General features: G+C 43.0%; 1 protein-coding gene across 1 annotated transcript in view; it reads left to right on the top strand.

Annotated features, from left to right (window-relative positions):
* Positions 1-24,239, top strand: part of rsrc1 (arginine/serine-rich coiled-coil 1) — a 662,008-nt gene that overhangs the window by 276,708 nt on the left and 361,061 nt on the right. Inside the window, exon 6 of the mRNA XM_072474499.1 lies at positions 14,090-14,126. Coding sequence (XP_072330600.1) covers positions 14,090-14,126 — 37 coding nt within the window. The remainder of the gene's footprint in view (positions 1-14,089; positions 14,127-24,239) is intronic.

Raw genomic sequence — 24,239 nt, 5'->3', positions numbered from 1 at the left:
GTTTCTTGTGGACCTGATGAAAGGCAGTTGTAGATGATGGTTTATTTCTGTGTGGACCTTGCTGTGATTGAAATTGGCAGGTGCCGTGAGGTTTATTTAGGGCAGCCTGAGCCGTGTCTCCACAAGTTTCATAATCTCTGACTTATGAATGTTAAACCAGAACATTTCCTGCTTCAGAGCTTCGAGTTACACCAATATGACTATCTGGGCTGCTTCAACTACAAATTGGATGAACAGCCCCTGACACTTTTTCAATATTATTACATTAAACCAAGTGGATTTTGATTGATAACCTAATATTCAACTAATGCAAAACATCAATCATGGCAAGTATATTAATTATTTAATATTGCAGTCTAATTCAGAAATCGATGTGCTGCATGAGAGCAAGGGAAACTCAAGGTTCCCAGCAGACTGAAGGCAGAAGATGATAAAAAAAAGGACTGTTGTACTCCTGTGTGCTTGTTCGATACAAATCTTTATTCATTTGCCAATAATCTCTTCCCATTTTCCACTTTAGGACCATTTTATCAGTTTTGAGACCCATAATTGAATTAGGTCTGCTTTCAGCGCAGGAGAAGAAGTTGTACAAATATTGATGGAATTGTGACAAGGACAGTATTGGAGACAGACCACTGATAGGGCAGTCTTCATATGCCATTAACTGGAGGCTTCTTGTGAACTGTCTTCAAATGTGATGTTAACGGTTTCCTGTTAATTGCCGTTCATTAGGCTGATTACGCTGTATTGCTTCTGCAGTAATAAATCTGAACTAAACTGCACTAATTTCTTTGGAGCCACATATTGTTAAATTGTTTCTTGTTTATTGCAATTTGAAAAGAAGGCAGTCATCTTCAAGTTGCAGTGCAAAAATGTATAATGGCAAATTTAAGATTGATTGTATTTTAATATTTTTGGCAATTGTGGCAGATTGGATTTTTAAAAAATGATGTTTTTGTTTTTAGGAGTGTTATGTAAGAAGCATTTTACAAGTTAGTAATGCATTTATGATAGCTGGTGTGCCATTTTAAAAGTAGAAATGATTGAATTTGCGTATGCATGAAATTGGTAACTGGATTTATTTTTAAGTGAAATTTCTATTTAACTTATGTATGTTGTAGGATAGCATTTAAATATAGGAATATACAAAACTGGAAGCGAACTTGTGGGTTGCAATGTACAGAAAATATTACATCCCATGAAATGCTGAGCAGAAATACATAAACTTGAGGTGTTGGACCATTTCCTTTATTTTAGCATCTTAAAAAATGACCTTTAGCCACCAGAGGTCTGAATTCTGAGCAACTTTGGTGCACACCCTTTCTTCATTTTTATATTAAATCAACGTTCCCAATCCCATTTATAAATCTGAGTTTCTCACTTTGAGGCTAGCTACCTGGTCAACATTATAAATGTAGTTTCTCTCCTCCATATGGAGAAGCACTAAGTGTGTACGCTGTGCTCCTTCTCTCAGCACGTCAAGGGATGGAGGGCTCAGCGTAGAAGAATCACAGCTAGGAGTTACTGCCCAACTACTCCACGATGCAATACACTATTGGATCAGGCATTAAAACTACCATTTGTACATTTTAAACCATTCATAATTTCTATGGCTTGAATGCTTTTTTATTGCAGTTTGTGTTTTCATGCATAAAACTATAGTGAAAATGATGCGCTTAATTTGCAGGAATCTATTTGAGTGAATTTACATACTAGCCTGAAACTGTGCAACTATCACGGTGTCCAAATAGAATTGTAATTTGTTCACCATGATGCACTATTTACAAAATATGAGCAAAAATCTGTTTTTCCCCTTTGATCCGATGAGAAATAGTAAGTTGTCAAACTGCATTTTTAAAAAAAGAAACTCGAATAATATCTCAAAAAGACTTTGGACTAGTGCACTACCCTGTCACTTCCGTGATCTCTATTTGAATCTAGTGCAGAATTGTTTACATAGGATTACATCGGCTATACGGCACAGAACCAGACCCTTTGGCCCAACCATGTTGGTGTTAATGCTCAATTCCGGCATCTTCCCATCTAAATCTTGATTCCTGTCTCCCTCACACGCTTGCCGAGCTTCCTCTTAAATGCATCTCTGCTGTTTGCTTCAATCACACCTTGTGGTAGGGGGTTTCACATTCTCAACACTCTTTGGATAAAGAAGTTTCTTCTGAATTCTTTGTTGGTTTTCTTGGCAACTATCGTATACTGATGACCTGTACTTATGCTATTCCCTGCAAGAGGAAACATTCTCTTTGTATCCACACAAGCAAAACCTTGCATAGTTTTAAATACCTCTCTATTTTCAAAAGAGCTGCTGCCTGTCTGTTCTTTCCTGATAGGATGAAAGGTTCCTTTCACTGCACACTGCAAGGCCTCTGGAGGTGGGTGTGGTTAATCTAAACTGAGTTTCTAATTGAGGCACTCAAATGGGAATCAGCTTGAAGGATGCTCTGAGGTTGGGAAATGTTGGTGGTTGGAGGAGTTGCACAGGACAGGCGGGCTTACAGTGTCCGAATTTTTTGTTGCTGCAGCATTACAACAATTCCTATCAATTCCTGCTTAAGAGTGTAACCTTTTTAAAAAAAAAAAACAGGCTGTTAAATTACTATTTCCATCCTATTGCATCTAGAATGTTTTCCCTTTTCAAGGTTGATTGAAAATAGATTATTTTCTCATGTCAGGGCAATAAATTTGTTTCAACATGTGAATCCTGCAGAAGAGCAACTGTTTGTAGGTTTATGAAAAGCATCTGGAAAATGTTCATGCCCACGAACATGAGCACAGGATCTTACATCAAAGAATGCCTTTATTCCAGCATTCAACTAAGTTCACAAAGTAAATTAAAAAGTTGTGACATTAAAAAAAACTTAAGAATGGTGTTTTTTTGGGGAGGCAAGCCTTTCAGATGTTTATGAAGCCTTTTGAAGTTTGGTTTAGAATAAATATTTCATGTCATTACTGACTAGAACATTTTACTGGTTCAGTCAATTTCAGCTTGTCTGAATTGACTGAAAGCTGTACACCATGTGCACATTTTATGTGGAAGCATTTTGATATGCTGTGCTGCTGTTTTATTTGGTGCTCCTCAGGAAGATTAAAATTGCAATGTAGTTTTCCATCATTATATACTTTTTTGGAATATGTTTTACGATTCACTCAGTCAGCTGTTTATATTTTTCTTGCTGAATACTTTTGCATTCCTTTTACCTTTCTTTGCACATCTGAAATGAGACCTTTGAGATTTTGGTTGCAGTGGACATGCTGCAAGAACAAAATCTGTGTGATTAGTGCCAGGATCAAAGGAAACTTCTGCTAATCAAATCAATTTCATACTGCTAATATTAGAAGTAATGAAATGTAGAAGAAAAGATTGAAAGGAAGGCACTGTGGGAGTTGGGAAAATGATTTGGAAAATAAGCCAAAAGTAAGCGTGTATAAAAGCAGATGCTATGGAAATAAATATCTGAAGCCTAATTTAATGAAGGCCACAAAGAAAGAAATTGAAAAATAAAAAATAATAGAAAAGGATGAACTAAAGCATATCTCAAACTGGAAATGTTTTCAAGGAGTTACACAGAGCTCTTGGAGTGAAAGGGATCAAAGAATATGGCGGGAAGTCAGGAACAGGCTGTTAAGTCGGACGATCAACCATGATAATGAATGGCGGAGCAGGCTCGTAGGGCTAAATGACGTCCTCCTATTTTCTAAGTTTCTATGTAATGACCAAGTCATCTGCTTTAGGTGTTAACCAGGCCACAGAGAAAATTCCCCTGCTTTTCTTCAAATAGTAGCATGGTAACTTTTATGTATCAGCTATAGCTCAGGTGTTAATCCTCTTTCCTCAGAGTTAGAAGATTGTGGGTTTAAGTCCCACTCCAGGAATAGAACATGTAAATACAAATTGGCGCCCCAGTGCAGTACTGAGGAATTGCTGCACTGTTGGAAGTATTGTCTCCTGGATGAGATGTAAAACTGGGGTCTTGCCTGCCTATAGTACTGTTTCATACAAGAGCAGAGAAGTTAACCATGTGAGCCTGGCCAATATTTATTCCTCAAAAATCCCCAAAACAGATTTTCAGGTGATTATCATGCAGCTGATTTGGAAATCTGCTTGCGCAAATTGGCTACCATATATTCTGTATTACAGCAGTTGCACTTAAAAAAAAAACCTGACTGGCTGTTAAGCTCTTTTGGATGCCCTGAGATCATAAAAGGTGTTATGTAAGTGCAAGTCTTTTCTTCACCTGAAATGGCAATCAGGTTTTGGTTTAATGTCTCACACAAGCAGATGGGGCAGCACGGTAGCATTGTGGTTAGCACAATTGCTTCACAGCTCCAGGGTCCCAGGTTCGATTCCGGCTTGGGTCACTGTCTGTGCTGAGTCTGCACATCCTCCCCGTGTGTGCGTGGGTTTCCTCCGGGTGCTCCGGTTTCCTCCCACAATCCAAAGATGTGCAGGTTAGGTGGATTGGCCACGATAAATTGCCCTTAGTGTCCCAAATTGCCCATAGTGTTGGGTGGGGTTACTGGGTTATGGGGATAGGGTGGAGGCGTTGTCCTTGGGTAGGGTGCTCTTTCCAAGAGCCGGTGCAGACTCGATGGGCCGAATGGCCTCCTTCTGCACTGTAAATTCTATGAATCTGAAATATGGTTCCAATTATGGACTTGAGTATTTGGAGTGTGACTTGAACCTTGTTGCCTTTCTTTTCCTTTGTGGCTCTGCTCTAATTACGGCAATCAGTGGGTTTACCCTCCTTTCTTTTGGTATCTATATTCTAATGCTCAGAGTCGCCAGGTATCAAATGATACCACCCCAAGGTTCAACCGGCTATCGATCAAAGAGCCAAACACCAGTTAGTTAGTTCAAGGGTACTTTATTTACACACAATTAGTCATGCAACATAAACAGTACTAGTTAACTACACCTATCGACTAAGACAACCTGTACTTAACTTCAGGCACCCGGCTTAGGTCAGAGGAACAGTGGCCGCTGTCCGATTCTGGATCTATCGAGTCTGGAGAATTAACTGCTGCTCAGCTGGGCTCATCCGTCTGGTAGTGAGTGTTGAACTTGGACTTGCTTCTGGTGGTGCTGCGATTGGAGATGGTCGTTGCCGGGGCGCCAGGACCAAAAGAGGACGAACATATGGCGGACTCTCTTCTGAGACTTGGGGGTTTTCGCGCTCTTTCGGGCGGTTCTTCAGTTTGGACCCCATTAATTGGGTGATCCCTGATCACTCTGTTCGATTCCTAACCAATAAATGGGCGGGGGTCTGGATGGTTGGTCGTGTTCCAAGCGGAGTGGAGCCGAAATGTCTGGGACTGTACCGGTCGCTCGAGTACCAGTCCTTTGTCTTGGTGAAGATGGGCCATCAAATGATAATCGGCCCATCAAAATGCTAATTGGTCGAGATTTCGATACTGTCTGGACTCCTTGCTTGCAAATATACATTTCAGGCTCTGAGCCTGCCTGAATCTTGCTTTGTCAATTTTACCCGCTAGGCTTTACAACTTTCTCTGTTCCTGGTTGTAAGTGGCCATCCCAGATGGCTACAACCTACATAACATAAAGATAATGTTGTACCACTGTGCCATGACACATAGGTAGCAGCCGACAGACAGTTATTTATTCTTTCACAGGATGTGGGCATCGCTGGCTAGGCCAGCATTTTTATTGTCCATCCCTAATCACCCCAGAGAAGGTAGTAATAAATTGTCTTGTTGAACTGCTGCAGTTCATGTAGTGTAGTTACACCCATAGTGCTGTTAAAGAGGGAGTTCCAAGATTTTGACGTAATGACAGTGAAGGAACGGTGATCTAGTTCCAAGTCAGTATTGTGTGTGGCTTGGAGGGTATTTTAAGGATGTGGTGTTCCAATACATCTGCTGCCCATGTTCTTCTAAGTGGTAGGGGTAACAGGTTTGAAAGGTGCTGCCAAAGGAGCCTTGGTGAATTGCTGCAGTGCAACTTGTAGATGGTACACACTGTACCACTGTTGGTCGAAGTGGTGCCAATTAACCAGGCTGCTTTGTCCCCGATGGTATCGAGCTTCTTGAGTGTTGTTGGAGCTGTGCTCATCTGGGCAAATGGAGAGTATTCTATCACACTTCTGACTTGTGCCTTGTAGATTGTAGACAGGCAGTGGGGAGTCGGCAGGTGAGTTGCTCCATGCAGAACTATGGGACACTTGCCTTTATCAATCGTGGCATAGATTACAAAAGCAGGGAGGTCAGGTTGGAGTTGCATAGAACTTTGGTGAGGCCACAGCTGGAGTACTGTGTGCAATTCCAGTCACCGTATGATAGGAAGGCTGTGATTGCACTGGAGGGGGTGCAGAGGCAATTCACCAGGATGTTGCCTGGGATGGGACATTTAAGTTATGAAGAGAGGTTGGATAGGCTTGTGTTGTTTTTGCTGGAGCAGAGACGACTGAGTGATGATCTGATCGAGGTGTACAAGATTATGAGGGGCATGGACAGGGTGGAAAGGGAACAGCTGTTCCCCTTAGTTGAAGGGTCAGTTTTGAGGGCACACAAGTTCAAGGTAAGGGGCAGGAAGTTTAGGGGGGTTTGAGGAAAATCCTTTTTACCCAGAAGGCGGTGATGGAATGGAATGGATGGTCTGGACTGCACTGCCTGAGAGAGCAGTAGAGGTGGATGCCTTACATCCTTTTGCAAAGTACCTGATGAATACTTGGCCCGCCATAACATTCAAAGCTATGGGCCAAGTGCTGGCAAATGGGATTAGGTAGGCAGGTCAGATGTCTTTCACGTGTCGGTGCAGACTCGATGGGCCGAAGGGCCTCTTCTGATTCTGTGATTCTGAGAATTCCCAGCCTCAGACCTGCTCTTGCAGCCACAGTATTTATAAGGTTAGTCCAGTTCAGCCTTTAGTTAATGGTAACCTCCATGATGTTTAAAGTGGGGGTCTCTGTGATGGTAATGCCATTGAATGTCAAGAGGAGATTGTTGGATTCTCTTGTTGAAGATGGTCATTGCCTGGCAGTTGTGTGGCACAAATGTTACTTGTCACTGATCAACCCAAGCCTAAATGTTGTCCAGGTCTTGCTGGATATATGCAAGGACTGTTTCAGTATCTGAGGAGTCACGAATGGTGCTAAACATTGCGCAATCATAAAAGAACATCCCCACTTCTGACCGTAAGATGGAGGGAAGGAAATTGGTGATGCAGCTGAAGATTGGTGGGCCAAGGACATTGACCTGAGGAACTCCTGCAGTGATATCCTCAGACTGAGATGATTGAATGAATGTAGATTTAACTTCTGATAGGGGCTGGTTTAGCACAGTGAGCTAAACAGCTGGCTTGTAATGCAGAACAAGGCCAGCAGCGCGGGTTCAATTCCTGTACCGGCATCCCTGAACAGGCGCCGGAATGTGGCGACTGGGGATTTTTCACAGTAACTTGATTGAAGCCTACTTGTGACAATAAGTGATTATTATTATTATTATTATTATTATTATTATTATTATTATTATGAATTGTGATTGTAGGAGTCAGCTGCCAATATTTTTTGTGGGTGGAGCAATGGAAGAATAAATATAAATTAAATTGAGTGAGGAAAATATTAGAAATATCAAGATAAGGTGTGAAATAGTGAAATTAATCTATTAGGACTTGAGACAAATCAGAGAGCAGAACACTACATTTCAGATGTAAGAATTGCATGGAAGTCTTGAAGGCAAAGTTGAGTAACTTAGCATTCAGAAGGAATTTATCGGAGATGTTCCTGTTTTGACTAGATAATTGCAGAATGTCAACATTTTTTTAAAAGATTTTTTAAACCCATTTTTTTAATTGGGTTTTTTATATATGGTATATTTTCAGATGTACACATAGCAGAATCAACATTTAACAGATTAGCTGTTTTCTATACTCAATTGAAGTGATCCTGAAACATATCAGTGTCTGAGGGAGCTTGACGATAGACGCTGAGAAGACGTTTCCCCTCGCAGAGGAATCTAGAATAAGAGGACACAGTTTCTCAATGAGGGGTCTCTTTTTTTCAGTTGGAGGTGGAATTTCTTCTCTGAGGGTCATTAGCATTTGGAATCCTCTGCTTTAGCAATCCGTGGAGACTTAGTTATTGAATATAGTCAAGGCTGAGTGAGATAGATTTTTGATTGGTAAGGGAGCCAAAGGTACAGGCAGGAAAGTGGTGTTAAGGCCACCACCGTGATCTTATTGAACGGCAGAGCAGGCTCAAGGGGGACAAATGGTCTATTCCTGCTCCTATTTCTAATGTTCCAATGCCCCATTCTAAAGCACATTGATTCATAGAATTCATACAGTGCAGAAGGAAGCCATTTGGCCCATCGAGTCTGCACCAACCATCCGAAAGAGCACTCAACCTAGGTCCACTCCGCCGCCCTTTCCCCGTAACACTCCGCATTGATCATGGCCAATTCACCTAACCTAGGGCGGCATGGTGGTGCAGTGGTTAGCACTGCTGCCAATGGCACTGAGGACCCAGTTTCAATCCCGGCCCGGGATCACTGTCTGGATTGGTGTCAGGAGCAGCCCTCAGCTCCTGACACCAAAGGGGCCACCACCCAGTGCCGCAAGAATCTCAATGACTTCCACCGGCCCGCACCAGTGAGTTGACTTCGCCCCCCCCCCCCGACAGCGGTCTCACCTGCTACACCATGACCCTGGACCTGGCACTGCACCCCACCCTCATGCACAAGACCGTTACGTGCCCCAGCACACCCTTGCACCCGCCAGCACACCCCACCCATGTCCAGCATTGGTTCACCCACCTGTACTCCTGCCCCTCCCCCACGTTGCATGGAGCGTGCGACTCACAATGCCCCCTCTGTCCTTGCAGGAGACGTTGCCCACAACAGACGGGAAAGGTGGTAGGGTGCCGAACCTCAGGGTCCTCACCCCCTACGGGCTCTGGAGGTCATGGGGGGTAGCCAAAGCCAGAACGGTCACCAATGTCGGGATTGGCCTTTTCTGCAGAGGTGAATATCCAACGGCCCCCACCCTGATGATCTGTCAGATATGAGTTGTTCATTCCAGCATGGTGATCTTTCCCTCCCATTGACCACGTGTCCTTTCTCCCCCAGGATCTCCATCCGTTGGGGGCCAGACCATCTGGGGTGCCTCCTCCACTGTCCAAGTGAACACCCCGGAGGAGAGTTTCAAGGATGCCACCATAATCGCATCCTGGCTGTCATCCTCACCCTCCACAAGAGCAGCGACACACACCTCGGAGGGCGAAAGCAGTGGACAGTTTTGTGTGGCACAATCTGGTGAGCACCACACAGTTGCAGATGCACATTAGGTGGAGGCAGGAACATTCAAGGGAGGCAACAGTCTGAGGTCAGCTGGATCCAATGACCTAGCTGAGTCCCAATCAGATGCTGAGCCTCTGGACCAGCCGATCGCAGAACTGATGCAGTCGATAGGGTGTAGCCTATCAGAGGGAGATGTCATCAACACTCCATTGGATTCATTGCTGATTGGAGGATTCACAAAGGATACTGGCGCAGGAGATTACGCTGGCAATAAGTGGCACCGAGGCCAACACTGCAAGGGTGGCGACTGCAGTGGAAAGCCTGGAACATGACGTCAGCACCATGAGTGGTGGTGTCCAAGGCATAGCTGAGTGAGTGACGGCCATGGCTGAGCACCTCAACAGCATGTCCCAGTCGCTTGGGGGAACGTGTCTTTGACACAGGTGGATCATTTTGATGGCGCTGTGGAGCATGTCCCAGACTTAGGTAGGCATTACTGAGGTTCTGCAGAGTATGACCCAGTCGTTGGGGGCATGTCCCAGCCTCAGGTGGACCTTGCTGGGGTGCTCCAGAGCATGTCCTGCTTGCTGAGGACCATTTCGCAGATGCAGGTGGACATTGGTAAGGCACTGCAGAGCATGGCCCACTCATAAACGGGTATCGCTGAGGGAATCGGCACCATGGTCCAGACATTGGGGATCCGCCTGGGCCTGCAGAGCCAGATCATGCAGGGGCTTCCAGAGCTCAATCCAGCTGCCCCTCTGTCCCGAGGTGACCATAGGGGCCCTAGAGGCATAGATTGGGAGGAGGGAGTGCCAGGACGATTGAAAGGGGGGGGGGGGTGTTTGGGGTAAGGGGGTGGCTACTCCATTACATCAATGATTACGTTAGAAATAATTCACTGGTTGTGAAGGACTTGGAGATAGGGGGCCGTGAAAGGTGCTGTTTCAATGGAGGTTTTGTTTCTTTCTTTACTTTGGAGCCATTTTGATGCTAATTTTGAAAACAGTGGCACAGACTTTGTGGTCAGCGAAGCGACTGCTCACTGGTGACCAAGAAGAAAACTCTACAAATATCTAGCGATCTCCCTGACCTGGATTTCTCCTATTCAGGCATTCCTTTTGAGTCAATGGGGTCCCCAAGCTTCCAGCAACAGTGATATCATCAAGCAGGGCAAGCAGCTAACCGCATTTGAGAATTATCAGGCAATGAACTAGCAAGTAAAATGCATTGATTATTCTATTTCTAAATTTCGCAGAACGCAAAATGAACTTCCCAGACATTTGCCCATTCTCCGCCTCATCGTGATCTTTTGTAGCTGATTTTTCTCTGAGATCCTAACACTTGCACAAATCTTTGCATTATCCAAAACTTGCAGATTGATGCCTATTGCCTTCATTCAGATCACGAGTAAATATTGTGAACAGTAATAGTTAAAACACTGATCCAGGTGCATGGTAACTAGTCTCGTAGCAGACCATGATGTAGAACCTTGTCAAAAGCTTGTGGAAAATTCAGCCAGACGATGTTCGTTGGACTACCTGCATCTTCCAACCAAGTAACTTCCTCAAATTCAAATCCAAATAATTGGTATGCCAAGGAATTGCTATTTATTTCCCAGAATGCTGCGTTCTAAATAACTTGGTCTTGGGCCACATAGAATTGAGCTAATATGCCTGTGATCTGAACCTGGAATATCTCTGTCCTGACTTGTTGAATTTTAAATATTGTCATCACATACAACATGGCTTCTCTCTGGTCCATGGGAGTGATTTTAGTAAGCTGTTAAATGTAGTAGTAAGGGGCTCAGGTAGGCAGAGCTTCATTTGTGCACTCTTGTGTGAATACTTTCAGGACCAACAACCCTATCGTTTTTGAGATTCCTTATTCTATCCAATACTTTGTCCATATCCATCTTGAGAATGCAGCTTGAGAATGAATTGCACACTGCATTTTATTTTGATTTAGTGTCTAATAAAATGAAGACTGATGCAAAGTTGCCATTTAAACTTCTGCCATGTGCCAGGAATTCACCTTCACTAGCCGGATGCAATTTTTAATGGTCCTCTTGACTAATGAAAAATATTGTTTATAATGTAGGTACTTAATTTTCCTTTGGCTGTTGTAATGGCAGCTTTTTATTTCAAGTGGAGCTCAATTATTGATTCCTGCTCTTCTGAAAACTATTTGCCTCTGTGACATGACCAATACAGCCATCTTGGCTTTGTTTTAACATGTGTTTTTCTTTTGACTTCAGGGACACAGGTGGCTTCCTTTCTTCTTTCACTTTTAAAGGAGTTTGGTGTTGAATCTGTGCTGGTCATGCCGTCATCTTAGATGGTTGTCCAATTGACCTGACTCAAGTCCTCTGCCATATTTATGAATACAGCCCTTTTGAAATCATGAACTCGTATTGAATTTTCGGTCGTGTTGGTTTCGGTTTGGCTCAATCTCATAATATTACGAGCACTGTTAAAGAATGACCTGCATTCATAAGATGCCTTTCATGACCACAGGAATCCCTAAGCACCTTACAGCCATTGGTATTTTGGAAATATAATCATTGTTCTGACGTAGGAAATGTAGCAGCGAAATTGTGCACAGCAAACAGCAATATGCCAGTGATCAGATAATCTGTCTTTGTGATGCAGATTGAAGAATAAATATTGGCTCGGGCACGGGAGACAACTTCCCTGTTCTTCTTTGAAATAGTGCCATGTGTACCTGAGATGAAAGAAGGCTCCTCAGTTTTATTATCAACCAAAAGACGGCACCTCCTTCAGTACTGCATTGGCGTGTCAGTCAGCCTTTGTTTTTTATGGACCAGTCCTGAAGTGGAACCTGTGCCCACAACCTTCTGAAGCAGAGGTGAAAGTCAGTGAATCTCAGCTGACATTGTTGTAACATGTTGGTTTTGTTTGTACAAGATCAAAATTGGAAGTGTAGCAGGATCCATCTGAGAGGGCTCAATTCACCAGTTCGTCTGAGACCATCCAAGAGAAGTATGGAGTGCACTGTTCGGGAAGTAATTCAAAATCTCAATTAAAAATATAGTGATACATCTACTACTGGTTCAGTTATAACCATAATAAATGCAGGAACATATTTGTTAAATAGTTGAATTCAATCTTTTCTGCTGTCCTCGACTGTTTATCTGTTGCTGTTTAATAAACCTATTTTGGAGTTTTATCACCTCAAAGGCGTTTTTGTATCATGCTGTTTTGCAAAGTTCGGCAAATCATCAGAAAGCTCATTAAATGTTGTGATGGAAACTGATATGCTGGACCAGCTGGACCATGTATCAGCAAATGACTTGTTGGATGCATTGACATTGGTTTCAAAGTTTGTATTTTTGAGTCTGAGCCTAACTGAACGGGGAACTGAAAATGCAAGTTTTTAAGGAAACCGAAACCGGTTAAAACCAGATAAAGACAGAGTCATCTGATGTCACAATGCCCAGTGGTGCAGTGCAGTGCAGGCCTGCTGAAGAAAGTGAAAACTGAACCGAGGAGCTGGCGATAGGCAAATTCAAATGCTGCCGCTATTTCTGTTACTTAAGTAATTAACCAATCAGACTTGGCCATACAGTGCACAGGATTATTACTGTAGGTTTAAATAAAGATAATACTGGTGGAATCACACCATCAAGACCATAATGAGTAGATCTGAGGAGATTCTGGTGAAGTACATTTTGTTGAAGATTGTTCCTGTGGACCTCGGGTTGATTGGGAACTGCTGTCAGATAAGAATTGATTGTTGAACCCTTATGAAAAATAAAAATGTTCAATTAGACCTTTGTGATCTTATTGGGGTATTGAACTCAGAAAGGGAGGGAGAATATTAAATAGTGTTAAAGTAAAGTCGCCATAGTCCCAGATGACCAGACGCTGCTTTCCCCTTTGAGGGGGGGGGGGGGGGGGGGGGGGGGGGGAGCTGACTGGTGGTGATTTAGCAGGAAGATCATCACACCTCAGGCAAGGGGCATGGTTGAGAATGTGGGCCTTCATGAATAAACTCAGCCGGTACAGGAATTATCATGTGTATATATATATATGTTTGAATAACCATTGGAATATTTCATTTCCAAAATTATTAGATGGTAGGCCGCTACAATTGTTGGATGCTTGCTTTCAAATCCTAAATGGGTTACACTTTGCGGGAGAAACATATCATAAAATCAGAGGCCATTTGGCCCATCAGGTCAGCACTGACCCTCTGAAAGAGCACCATAACTAGACCCACTCCGCACCATAACTAGGCCCACTCCCCTGTCCTATCTCTGTAACCCCACCTAACCTGCACATGTTTGGACACAAAGGGACAATTTAGCCTGGCCAATCCACATAACCTGCTCATCTTTGGACTGTAGGAGGAAACAGAAGCACCCGTTGGAAACCTATGCAGACACTGGGAAAACGTGAAAAACTCCACACAATCACCATGTCCAGAATTGAACCCATGTCCCTGGTGTTGTGAGGCAGCAGAGCAAACCACTGTGGCACCATCCACAGAACCTACAATCTGTAATGAAAATAGAAAATGCTGGTCAGGAATACCTTTGTAGAAACGGTTAACATTTCAGGTTCACGACCTTTCGCCAGAACAGTTTTGTACTTCATCTACAATTCTAAAACTCAACACAAATTGGTCTCTTTCTTGAACAATGACAATGTCATAATTTGCTATTGCGATCATTTTTATTTTGTAGATGGCACAATACTATATTTTGAACTTGAACACTTTGAATCTTGGATATTGGGCTGGGCAGTGTATGGAACTGAACAACTGTTATTTAGGACTTTTAAAATTTATTTTACAGGGATTCTGGGAACATCAAAGTAGGATTAGAACATCTGGTAAGTTTTATGATTATCTCCTGAATATTTGCATCATCTTTTGATATCTGTATTCTAAATGAACACTTTTGAACAAGCTTTGAATACCTAGCACTCTGAAAGTAGACAATTTCCCAGAGGGGCAGCCTTACTTTTCTTATGTACTAGGCACTCTCACTTCCATTTATCTCTGCATTCCAAGGGAATTAATTTTTTTTGTTATAAATTATATCTTTTTGATGTAAAGATGAAATAAAATAGACCAAAACCCATAGCATGGAAGCTAATTTGTGGATGGTACTGCAGCATACAACTGATAGAAAAGATTGGCTATGTATTTTGTTTTGGTTTGATTTTGATTTTTTATGAATTACAAAAAGGAGGATCAGAAATGAGTATTCTGTACTAACAATAGTTGATATTAAGGCTGGATAATACAATGCCACATTTATAAATATGTATATGTTTTGAATTCTGTTTGTTGTAGTGTTGTAACCTATTTAATCACCATGTTCATCTCTGCCTTTATTTAAATGTACAATCCTATTTTAATCATGTGCCGCTGCATTTATGTTGAAGAAGTAAATTGATGCACGACATTTATGGGAATCTGGTTCTGATGTCCAGAGGCTGGGAAAATAATCCAATTCTTTACTCTTGATTGATAATTTTATATTTATTTTTATATTTATGCTTGCAGTATATATATATATGCATTTCTTTGTTTTTTTACCATGCTATCCGACATTTTAATGCAAATATCAATTTCTTCAGAATTTCGAATCTTGTATCTCAAGTCATTCTAATCTCTCTTTTGCTTCATTTTCCAAGGCCCCCAAGTCATTTGGAACATAGTTTGTCTGAATGTGCCTATTGTATTTTAAATTTCTGGGTTCAGATGAACTGATTTGACTTATATTTGTCACCAAATTGTTTATTTTAAGAGTCATGGATTTATATCTTGAAATCAAAGTAGTTGTGCTGGCCGTGGCTCATTGGTACCATGCTCGCCCCTAAATTGGAAGATCATGGGTTCAAAACCCAGAGACCTGCTCTCCCAGAGACATCAGCACAAAATCTAAGTTGGACCTTCCGTACTGATGGGGTGTTGCATTATCGGAGGTCTCATCTTTCGGATGTTGAATATCTATTAACATCCTATTTGAAAAAGTCTAGGGGAGTTCTCCTAGTCTGCTGGTCTACAATTATTCTTCAGCCAGCATCACTGAAACAGATTGCTGATATATTTTGTTGCTGTTTGTGGGTTTGCATGTGCAAATTGACTGTTGCATTTCCAGACATGTCTGTAGTGTCAACATTTCAAAAGTACCTAGCTTTGCTTGGGAGGTCATGAAAGATACAACATGAGTGCAATGTTTTTGTTTGTCTCTTCTTAATTTACACACAGTGTTTGGGAATGAATTACAGAATAGTGCGATCAGAAGACCAAAGGCATTTGGTACATCTTTGCTTATCCATCAAGAAACAAAATCTTGCATTCTTCTTCTTCTTGTCATCCAACCTATTGTTACAAAATCTAACGTTTTCTTCTGCTAACCTTTCCAAAAGATAAATCCAAGTGTTGATAATTCTTTGGCGTAAAGGAATTCTAGCGTGCATCTCTCTCATGGTTGAACTATTCTTGTTCTCATATCTAAAAAAACCTGAGCTATTTCTGGATTTATTTTAACTATGTTGTTAATATCTCATGAACCTCTCTCAGGTTACTTCTCAGTCACCTCGTTTTAGAGTAAAAGAGACCTAACTTTTCCAATGTTTTCTCTTGACTCAATCTTTTAATGGTCTACTCAACACCACATTTCGAACTTCAATGTTTACCATGTGATTTGGTGCAAGAACTGAACTCAGTATACCAAGTGTGGTCCGATCAGCTTTAGGGTACCTTCTGACACATGATCAGTTCTCCTGATTAAAAGAGCATCTTGCTGTTGTGCTTACCATCTGACATGATAGTTTTTGGTTCCTCCTTTGCCATTTTTATTCTTTTTGACATGCTCTTGTTTTTTTGTATGGTTCTCAGTGAACAGTTTCCCTCTTCGTCATAGGTTTTGGATAGTAATTTTCCTGACTTACTTCATTGCTCATTGTTTATCAGATTAGAGTTTTTTGCCTACTCTTGTTAAACTTTAGTGTACCTGATCAGATTAATCTGTTGTCGGGTATTGGGTCCATTCAGTAGGTCTTCATGGAGTCTTTGTGGTCTTATGTAACTTGTGCTTACTAACCATAAGAACCAAGTACATTTATACAGTAAAGGTTTCAAGCTAGGGACTGTCTCCATGCTTGCTTGTACACAGTGCTCTGTCCAACATTAGACTGATCCCTATATGCGGGTCATGTGCTCTTTTACATCACACTGTGGGCAGTACTATAATCAGTTCCATGTTAACCCTGTATGTGCTCGTCCCTTATACCACACCGCCCCCAAGCCTTTAACCAATGCATTTCTAGATATTCTAGTTTACCCCATGCAGTTACATCTTTATTACCAACCCATCTCCTCCCCCCCCCCGACAAGTTTCAGGTAGTTTGGAGGGCTTATAACTCGTTCACATTTTGTTTGCATTCGCACTATCAGGAAAGTGGTAGGCTTTGCCGTTGCAGTTAATCACGGAATTGTTACGGCACTGAAGGAGGCCATTTAGTGTATCGTGTCTGCAGAATCTCTCCAAAAGAGCATCGTGACTTTTTGCCGTTCCCCTGCCTTTTCCCGGAACCCATACATGTTGTTTCTATTCAAGCAATCATCCAATGCCCTCGTGACTGTCTTTATTGAACCTGCCTCCACCACACTTCCAGACAATGCATCCTGTTCATGAACCACCTTGTTAGATCATAAGATGTAGAAGCAGATGTAGGCCATTCCGCCCAATGAGTCTGCTCTGCCATTCAGTGAGATCATGACTGATCGGAAATGATAATCCTTAACTCGACTTTCCTACCTTCTCCCCATAACCCTCGATCTCTTACTGATTACAAATATGTCTATCTCAGCCTTGAACATACTTCACAATCCAGCTTCTACAACCCTCTGCAGTAAAGAATTCCACAGATTCACTACCCACTGAGAGAAGAAATCCCTCCTCATCTCTGTCTTAAATGGGCAACCCCTTACTCTGAGACTATGCCCTCTGGTCCTAGAGTCTCTCACAAGGGGAAACAAAATCTCAGCATTTACCCTGTCAAGCCCCCTGAGAATACTCTGGGCGGGATTCTCCACTCCCACGCCGAAGTGGCCGCGCCGTCGAGAACGCCGTCGAGGTTCACGACGGCGCGCAACGGCCCCGGTTCCGACCGATTCAGGCCCTGACAATGGGCCAGTATCGGGGCCGTGTCATCTACACGCGCCAGGCCTTGTCGCCCGCGTAAAAGCGGCGCCGCATAGATGACGCGGCCGGCGCCGCATAACGGGCGTCATCCGCGCATGCGCGGATTGCCGTCCTCTCTAAGTCCGCCCCGCAAGAAGATGGGGGATGGATCTTGCGGGGCCGCGGAAGGAAGGAGGTCCTCCTTCAGAGAGGACGGCCCGACGATTGGTGGGCACTGATCGCGGGCCACCCCACATTCCAGGTGAAGCCCGGTGCAGGATCCCCCCACAAGCCGCCCCCCAGCGTTCACGCACCGCCCACGACTGCAGCGACCAGGTGTGGACGGCGCCGGGGGGAACCCGCCGTTTTGGCCTGGCCGCTCGGCCCATCCGGGCCTCAGAATAGCGGGGGTGCCGGAGAATCGCCATTTTGGGTGTCTCCGGCGATTCTCCGGCCTGCGAAACTCGACCGGGCCGTTCCCGCCGCTTGGGAGAATCGCGGGAGGGCGTCGGACCGGCGTCCTCGGAAATTTTGGCGGCCCAGGCGATTCTCCCAACCGGCGTGGGAGTGGAGAATCGCGCCCTCTATGTCTCCAGAAGGTCACCTATCATTCCTCTAAACTCCAATGAGTACAGGCCTAACCTATTCAACCTCACCTCATGGGATCAACCGAGTGAACGTTCTCTGGACAGCCTCCAATGCCAGTATATCTTTGCTGTGATAAAGGGACGAAAATTGTACACAGTGCCCTTATGTTGTTTTAGCAAGACTTATCAATTTTTATACTCCATTCCTGTTGAAATTAATTGCAACATTCCATTTGCTTTCTTTGTTACCCACTGAACTTGCATGCTAGCTTTTTGTGATTGACGCACAAGGACCCTAAATCCCTCTGAACTGCAGCTTTTTGCAGTCTTTCTCCATTTTTATTCTTCCTACCAAAGTTCATACCTTCACATTTTCCTACATTATATTCCATCTGCCAAGTTTTTTCCCACTCACTTAACCTGTCTATCTCCCTCTGTAAACTCTTTGTGTCATCCTCACCTTGCTTTCCCATCTGACTTTGTGACATTCGTAAACTTGGCAATAGTACATTCAATTCCCTGGTCCAAGCCATTGATATATATTGCAAATAATTGTGATACCAGCACTGAACCCTGTGGCACCCCACTAGTTACAGGTTGCCATCCTGAAAATGCCCCTCTTGTCACAACTCTCTGTCTTTTATTAGTTAGCCAAACCTCTAACCATGCTCACATACTACCCCCAACACCATGGGCGCTTATCTTATTAAGTAGACTCTTGCAAGGTACCTTCTCGAATGCTTTTTGGAAATCCGAGTATGTTACATCTATTGGTTCCCCTTAATCTATCATGCTTGTTACCACCTAAAAGGATTCTAATAAATATACAATGTAGTTGGGAAAGTTTCCGAGAATATGTTGTGGATCCAACCAGGGATCACGCTACTTTGGATTTGCTAATGTGTAATGAAACAGGTTAATAAACAATCGCAGAGCAAAAGATTCCTTAGCAAACAGTAACCATCGAATCAGCATAGAATCCCTACAGTGCAGAAGTAGGAGATTCGGCCCATTGAGTCTGCACTAACCCTCTGAAAGAGCACCCTACATAGACCCACTCCCCGGCCCCATCCTAGTAACCCCATAACCCTGCCTAAACTGCATATCCCTGGAAACTAAGGGGCAATTTAGCATGGCCAATCCATCTAACCTGCACTGTGGGAGAAAGCCAGAGCACCCCGAGGAAACACGCAGACGCGGGAAGAACTTGCAAACTCCATGCAGTCACCCAAGGCCAGAATTGAACACCGGTCCCTGTGAGGCAGCAATGCTAACCACTGTGCCACCATGCCACCCTTCCATAACATGGTAGAATTTAACATTCAGTTTGAGTGTAAGAAACGTAGGTCAGAAACAACCGTGCTAAACTTAAACAAGGTTAATTACACAGGAATGAGGGCAGAGTTGGCTGGCGTGGACTGGTTTAGTAGAATAGACGGTTAACCAACAATGACAGACTTTTATGAAAATAGTTCATGACTCACAACAAAGATATAACCCACAACAAAGATATAACCCGACTACACTGTACAACAAGGATTCTAGGAAGGGGATAAATTAACATTGGTTAACTAAGGAAGTTCAGGATAGTATTAAACTGAAAGAAAAATCATACAATGTGGCAAAGGAGCCGGGCGGCACAGTGGCTTGCAATGCTGCCTACAGCGCTGAGGACCCGGGTTCGATCCCGGCCCCAGGTCACTGTCTGAGTGGAGTTTGCACATTCTCCCCATGTCTGCGTAGGTTTCTCCCCCACAACCCAAAGATGCGTGCAGGTTAGGTGGATTGGCCACACCAAATTGGCCCTTAATTGGAAAAAAATAGTTGGCTTTTCTAAATTTATTTAAAAAAATACAATGTGACAAGGATTAATGGTAAGCCAGAGGATTGGGAAAGATTTAAAAATCAACAAAAGATGACCAAAAAGATAGGGTGAGACGATATGAGAGTAAACCTGCAAGTAATATAAAAATGGACAGTGAGAGTTTTTAAAAATATATAAAAAGGAAGAGAGACGCCAAAGTGAACATAAAACCCCTTAGAGAATGAAAGTGGGAAAATAATAATGGGAAACTAGGAAATGACCCAACAGTTAAATAAACACTTTGTGTCAGTGTTCACAGGAGCATTCAGGTAGCTAGGGAATGGACGGGGCTCCACAAATGGAACTTAACGAAGCTGGTGGAGGAGGCCAGGGGGGATCTTAAGAGGTGGGAAACACTGCACTTAACGCTGGCAGGGAGGGTCCAAGTGGTGAAAATGAATATTCTGCCGAGGTTCTTGTTTATCTTTCAAGCTCTCCCGATCTTTATACAAAGGCCTTTTTTCGGAAAGTGGACACGATCATTTCTGACTTTGTATGGGCGGGGGCGGTGCCGAGGGTGGGGAGGACCCTGCTACAGAAGCAGAGGCAGCAGGGGCGGGGTTGGTGTCGCCGAACTTACTTCATTATTATTGGGCGGCGAATGTGGACAAGGTGCGGCGTGGTGGGAAGGAGAAGGGGTAGAGTGGATTAGGATAGAGGAAGAATCTTGTAAGGGGTCTAGTTTGGGGCTATGGTGACGGCAGCATTGCAAATGGCTCCGAGTAGGTATTCAAGGAGCCCAGTGGTGCAGCCCATGGTGAAGATATGGAATCAGTTGAGGAGGCATTTTAGGGTGGAAGAAATGTTGGTGCTAACGTCACTGTGCGAGAATCATGAGTTTGACCCGGGGGGGGGGGGGGGGGGGGGGGGGCACTGTATAGTGCAAACAGGAGATGGAGGGAAGTGGGGCTGGTCAAGGTGAGTGATTTGTATTTGGAGAAAGGGTTCGCCAGTCTGGAGGAGCTAAGGGAGAGGGTAGAGCTGCTGAGGGGGAATAAGTTCAGGTATCTACAGGTTAGGGACTTTGCATGAAAGGTGTGCAGAGGGTTCCCTGGGTAGCCAGGATACACCCTGCTGGAGTGACTGCTGCTTCCAGATGTGGAAGGGGAGGGAAGAATTGGGGATACATACAAGTGGCTGGGGGAGCAGTGAGGTGAAAATCAAAGCAAAATGGGAAGTGGAGTTGGGAGGGAAGATCAATTGGGGATGTTATGGGCGAGGCGTTTTCAGAACCCCAAAATGTATCATGGAGTTCAACCAACCTCTCCCTTTAATGGATTTGTTGCTTTTCCAACACACGGCTTTTTCCCTAGGTGTGGGATTACAATTATGGACACGTGGGGTTTCAAACACAAAACACTATTTATTTCATGAACTCAACATAACATCTTAAATAAACATTGGAACTCTTAACACCCCTTACTTCAAAGATAACTCAGAAAATATTGCAACAGTAAATAATTCCTCAAAATGTTCCTTCAAACTTCCAAGAGACTTAACACGTTTAAACAGTATCACATCAGGTTAAAGGATATATATATTAGCCTTGGTTGACTTCAGCTCCAGCACCTTGCTTTCTTCCTGCAAACTCTCTGGAAACACACAAACTGCTTTTTCCAACTGGCTTGCTCCCTCCAAGCAACTCACAGCAAACCAGAACTTTAAAGCTGCTGTCTCAAACTGGCTTTCTCCTTTTAATCAGCTCACAGCAAAACAGCCAGGCACTTTTAAACTGCTCTCAGCAAAACCAGCCAGGCACTTTTCAAACTGCCAAAACCAAACTGCAAAATGGCTGAACTGAGCTGAGCTCCACCCACTCTATGACATCACTGTTTTCTTAAAGGTACATTGCTTAAACATCCAGTTCTTAAAGGCACTCTCGCATGACACCTCCCCCCCCCCCCCCACCCCAAGAAAAAAACCAAAACCATCAACTTCAAGATGGTTTCATTTTTCACTTTTGTACCATCCACTAAGAAAAAAACACAGTAAATATAACTTTTCGTTTTAAAAAAAAAACCACGCAAACAGGTATAATAACATAGTCCATTTTTCTTTGTTCTTCTTCCTCCAACCAAAATCCTTCTCGATTGACAGTCTCTTTGAACAAAGTCTCTGCATGATCCATCCATTCCTCTACTCCTCGGCATTTCTCTTCAGAATCAGATAATTTAGTTCAATCTGACCACAGAGCCCCTTGCAATTCTCCAATACAGGAGCATTGGTGATCACAGCATTCAGGCAGTCAAATGCCTGTTGAAAGTCCGCTGTCCATTTAAATTTTTGACGTTTCATTAGCAAGTCCATCAGTGGAGTAATCACGCCACAAAACGTTTGCACAAATGTTCGATCAAATCCACTCATGCTAAGAAATCGCATTATTTCCCTTCCTCTTGAGGGTATCGGAAACTCCGCAAGGAATGTGATTCGGGCTTCTCAAAATTCACTTTCGGCTAAGTTCATCACCAAACCCGCCTCCTGAATCGATCGAAGAACTCCATACGATGTTTTAAATGTTCTTTCAATGTCTGGAAGTAGGAAATAAAAGCAGATTGTCCCACTTTCTCAATGCAACCCTCCACACGTGGGATAGGATAAGAGTCCGTTCTTGTAACTGCATTCACCTTTCGGTAGTCCACACACAACCGTTGGGTGCCATCTGGTTTAGGTACCATCACTATGGGTGAGCTCCATTGGCTGCAACCCACTTCAATTATGCCATTTTTAAGCATACTCTCAATCTCTCTGTTAACCTGTGCCAATTTTAAAGGATTAAGTCTATATGGACGTTGTTTGATAGGAACAGCATTTCCCACATCTACATCATGTATAGCCATTTTAGTACTTCCCAATTTATCTCTACAAACTTGCCCATGTGATATCAATAACTCTTTCAGGTCAGTTTGTTTTTCCTCTGGAAGGTAACTTAACAATTCATTCCAATTTTTAAGAACATCCTCATTTTCCAATTTAATTTGAGGTATGTCAAATTCACAGTCATCTGGATTTTGTTCGTCACTTTGAGTTAGAATCATTAAAACCTCCTTTTTCTCTCCTTCCCTTTCAAAGTACCTTTTAAGCATATTCACATGACACACTCGGTGAGTCTTCCTTCTATCTGGTGTTTTTACCACATAATTCACCTCACTTAATTTCCTTTCAATCTGATACGGTCCACAAAACCTAGCTTTTAAAGGCTCCCCTACCACTGGGAACAACACTAAAACTTTATCCCCACTGGCAAAAGTACGAACTTTGGATTTCTTGTCCGCTACCCGTTTCATCACATTTTGTGCAACTTTCAAATGTTGTCTTGCCAATTCACCTGCTCTATTTAATCGTTCTCTAAAATTTGGCACGTAATCCAATAGTGTAATTTCTGATTTCTCACCCACCAATTTTTCCTTAATCAATTTAAGTGGTCCTCTTACCTCATGACCAAAAATTAGTTCAAAAGGACTAAATTTGGTTGACTCATTAGGTGCATCCCTAATTGCAAACAATACGAATGGGATTCCTTTATCCCAATCCTCTGTATAATCTTGACAATACGCCCTCAACATTGTCTTTAATGTCTGATTCCACCTTTCTAACGCTTCTTGCGATTCTGGATGGTACGTAGTTGATTTAAATTGTTTTATTCCTAAGTTATCCATAACTTCTTTGAAAAAGTTTGAAGTAAAATTTGTTCCTTGATCCGATTGAATTTCTGTGGATAGTCCATATCGAGTAAAGAATTCAAGTAATTCCTCCACAATCCTTTTAGCTGTAATATTGGGTACTGGAATGGCCTCTGGAAACTTAGTAAACACATACAGTCAAAAGATATTGATTCCCACTTTTTGTTTTCGGAAGCGGTCCTACACAATCGATTAGGACCCTTGTAAAAGGTTCCTCAAATGCTGGAATGGGTATTAAGGGCACTGGTTTTATCACTGCTTGAGGTTTCCCTATCACTTGACATGTGTGACATGATTGACAAAATTTAACTGGTCCGGGCCAATAAAAATGTTCCTGGATTTTAGCTTGAGTTTTCCTTATTCCCAAATGACCTCCCACTGGTACCTCATGTGCAACTCGCAACACCTCCTTTGTATACCCTACCGGCAATACTACTTGATGAACTTCTGCCCACTTTTCATCCGCCTGCATATGTACAGGTCTCCATTTTCTCATCAAGACATCATTTTTACGGTAATAACACTCTGGTATACTCTGATTCCTCTTCCGTATATGCTTTCTGATATATCCTTTTATTTCTACATCTTTCTGTTGTAACTCCGCCAATTATCCTGAACTAAAAATATCTTCCTCATCCTCCACCTGTTCTTGTTCTTTTTTTAAAATAAATATT

Source organism: Scyliorhinus torazame, chromosome 14, assembly GCF_047496885.1.
Source record: "Scyliorhinus torazame isolate Kashiwa2021f chromosome 14, sScyTor2.1, whole genome shotgun sequence".
NCBI classification, from domain to species: Eukaryota; Metazoa; Chordata; class Chondrichthyes; order Carcharhiniformes; family Scyliorhinidae; genus Scyliorhinus; species Scyliorhinus torazame.
This window is presented reverse-complemented; position numbering and strand designations above follow the sequence as displayed.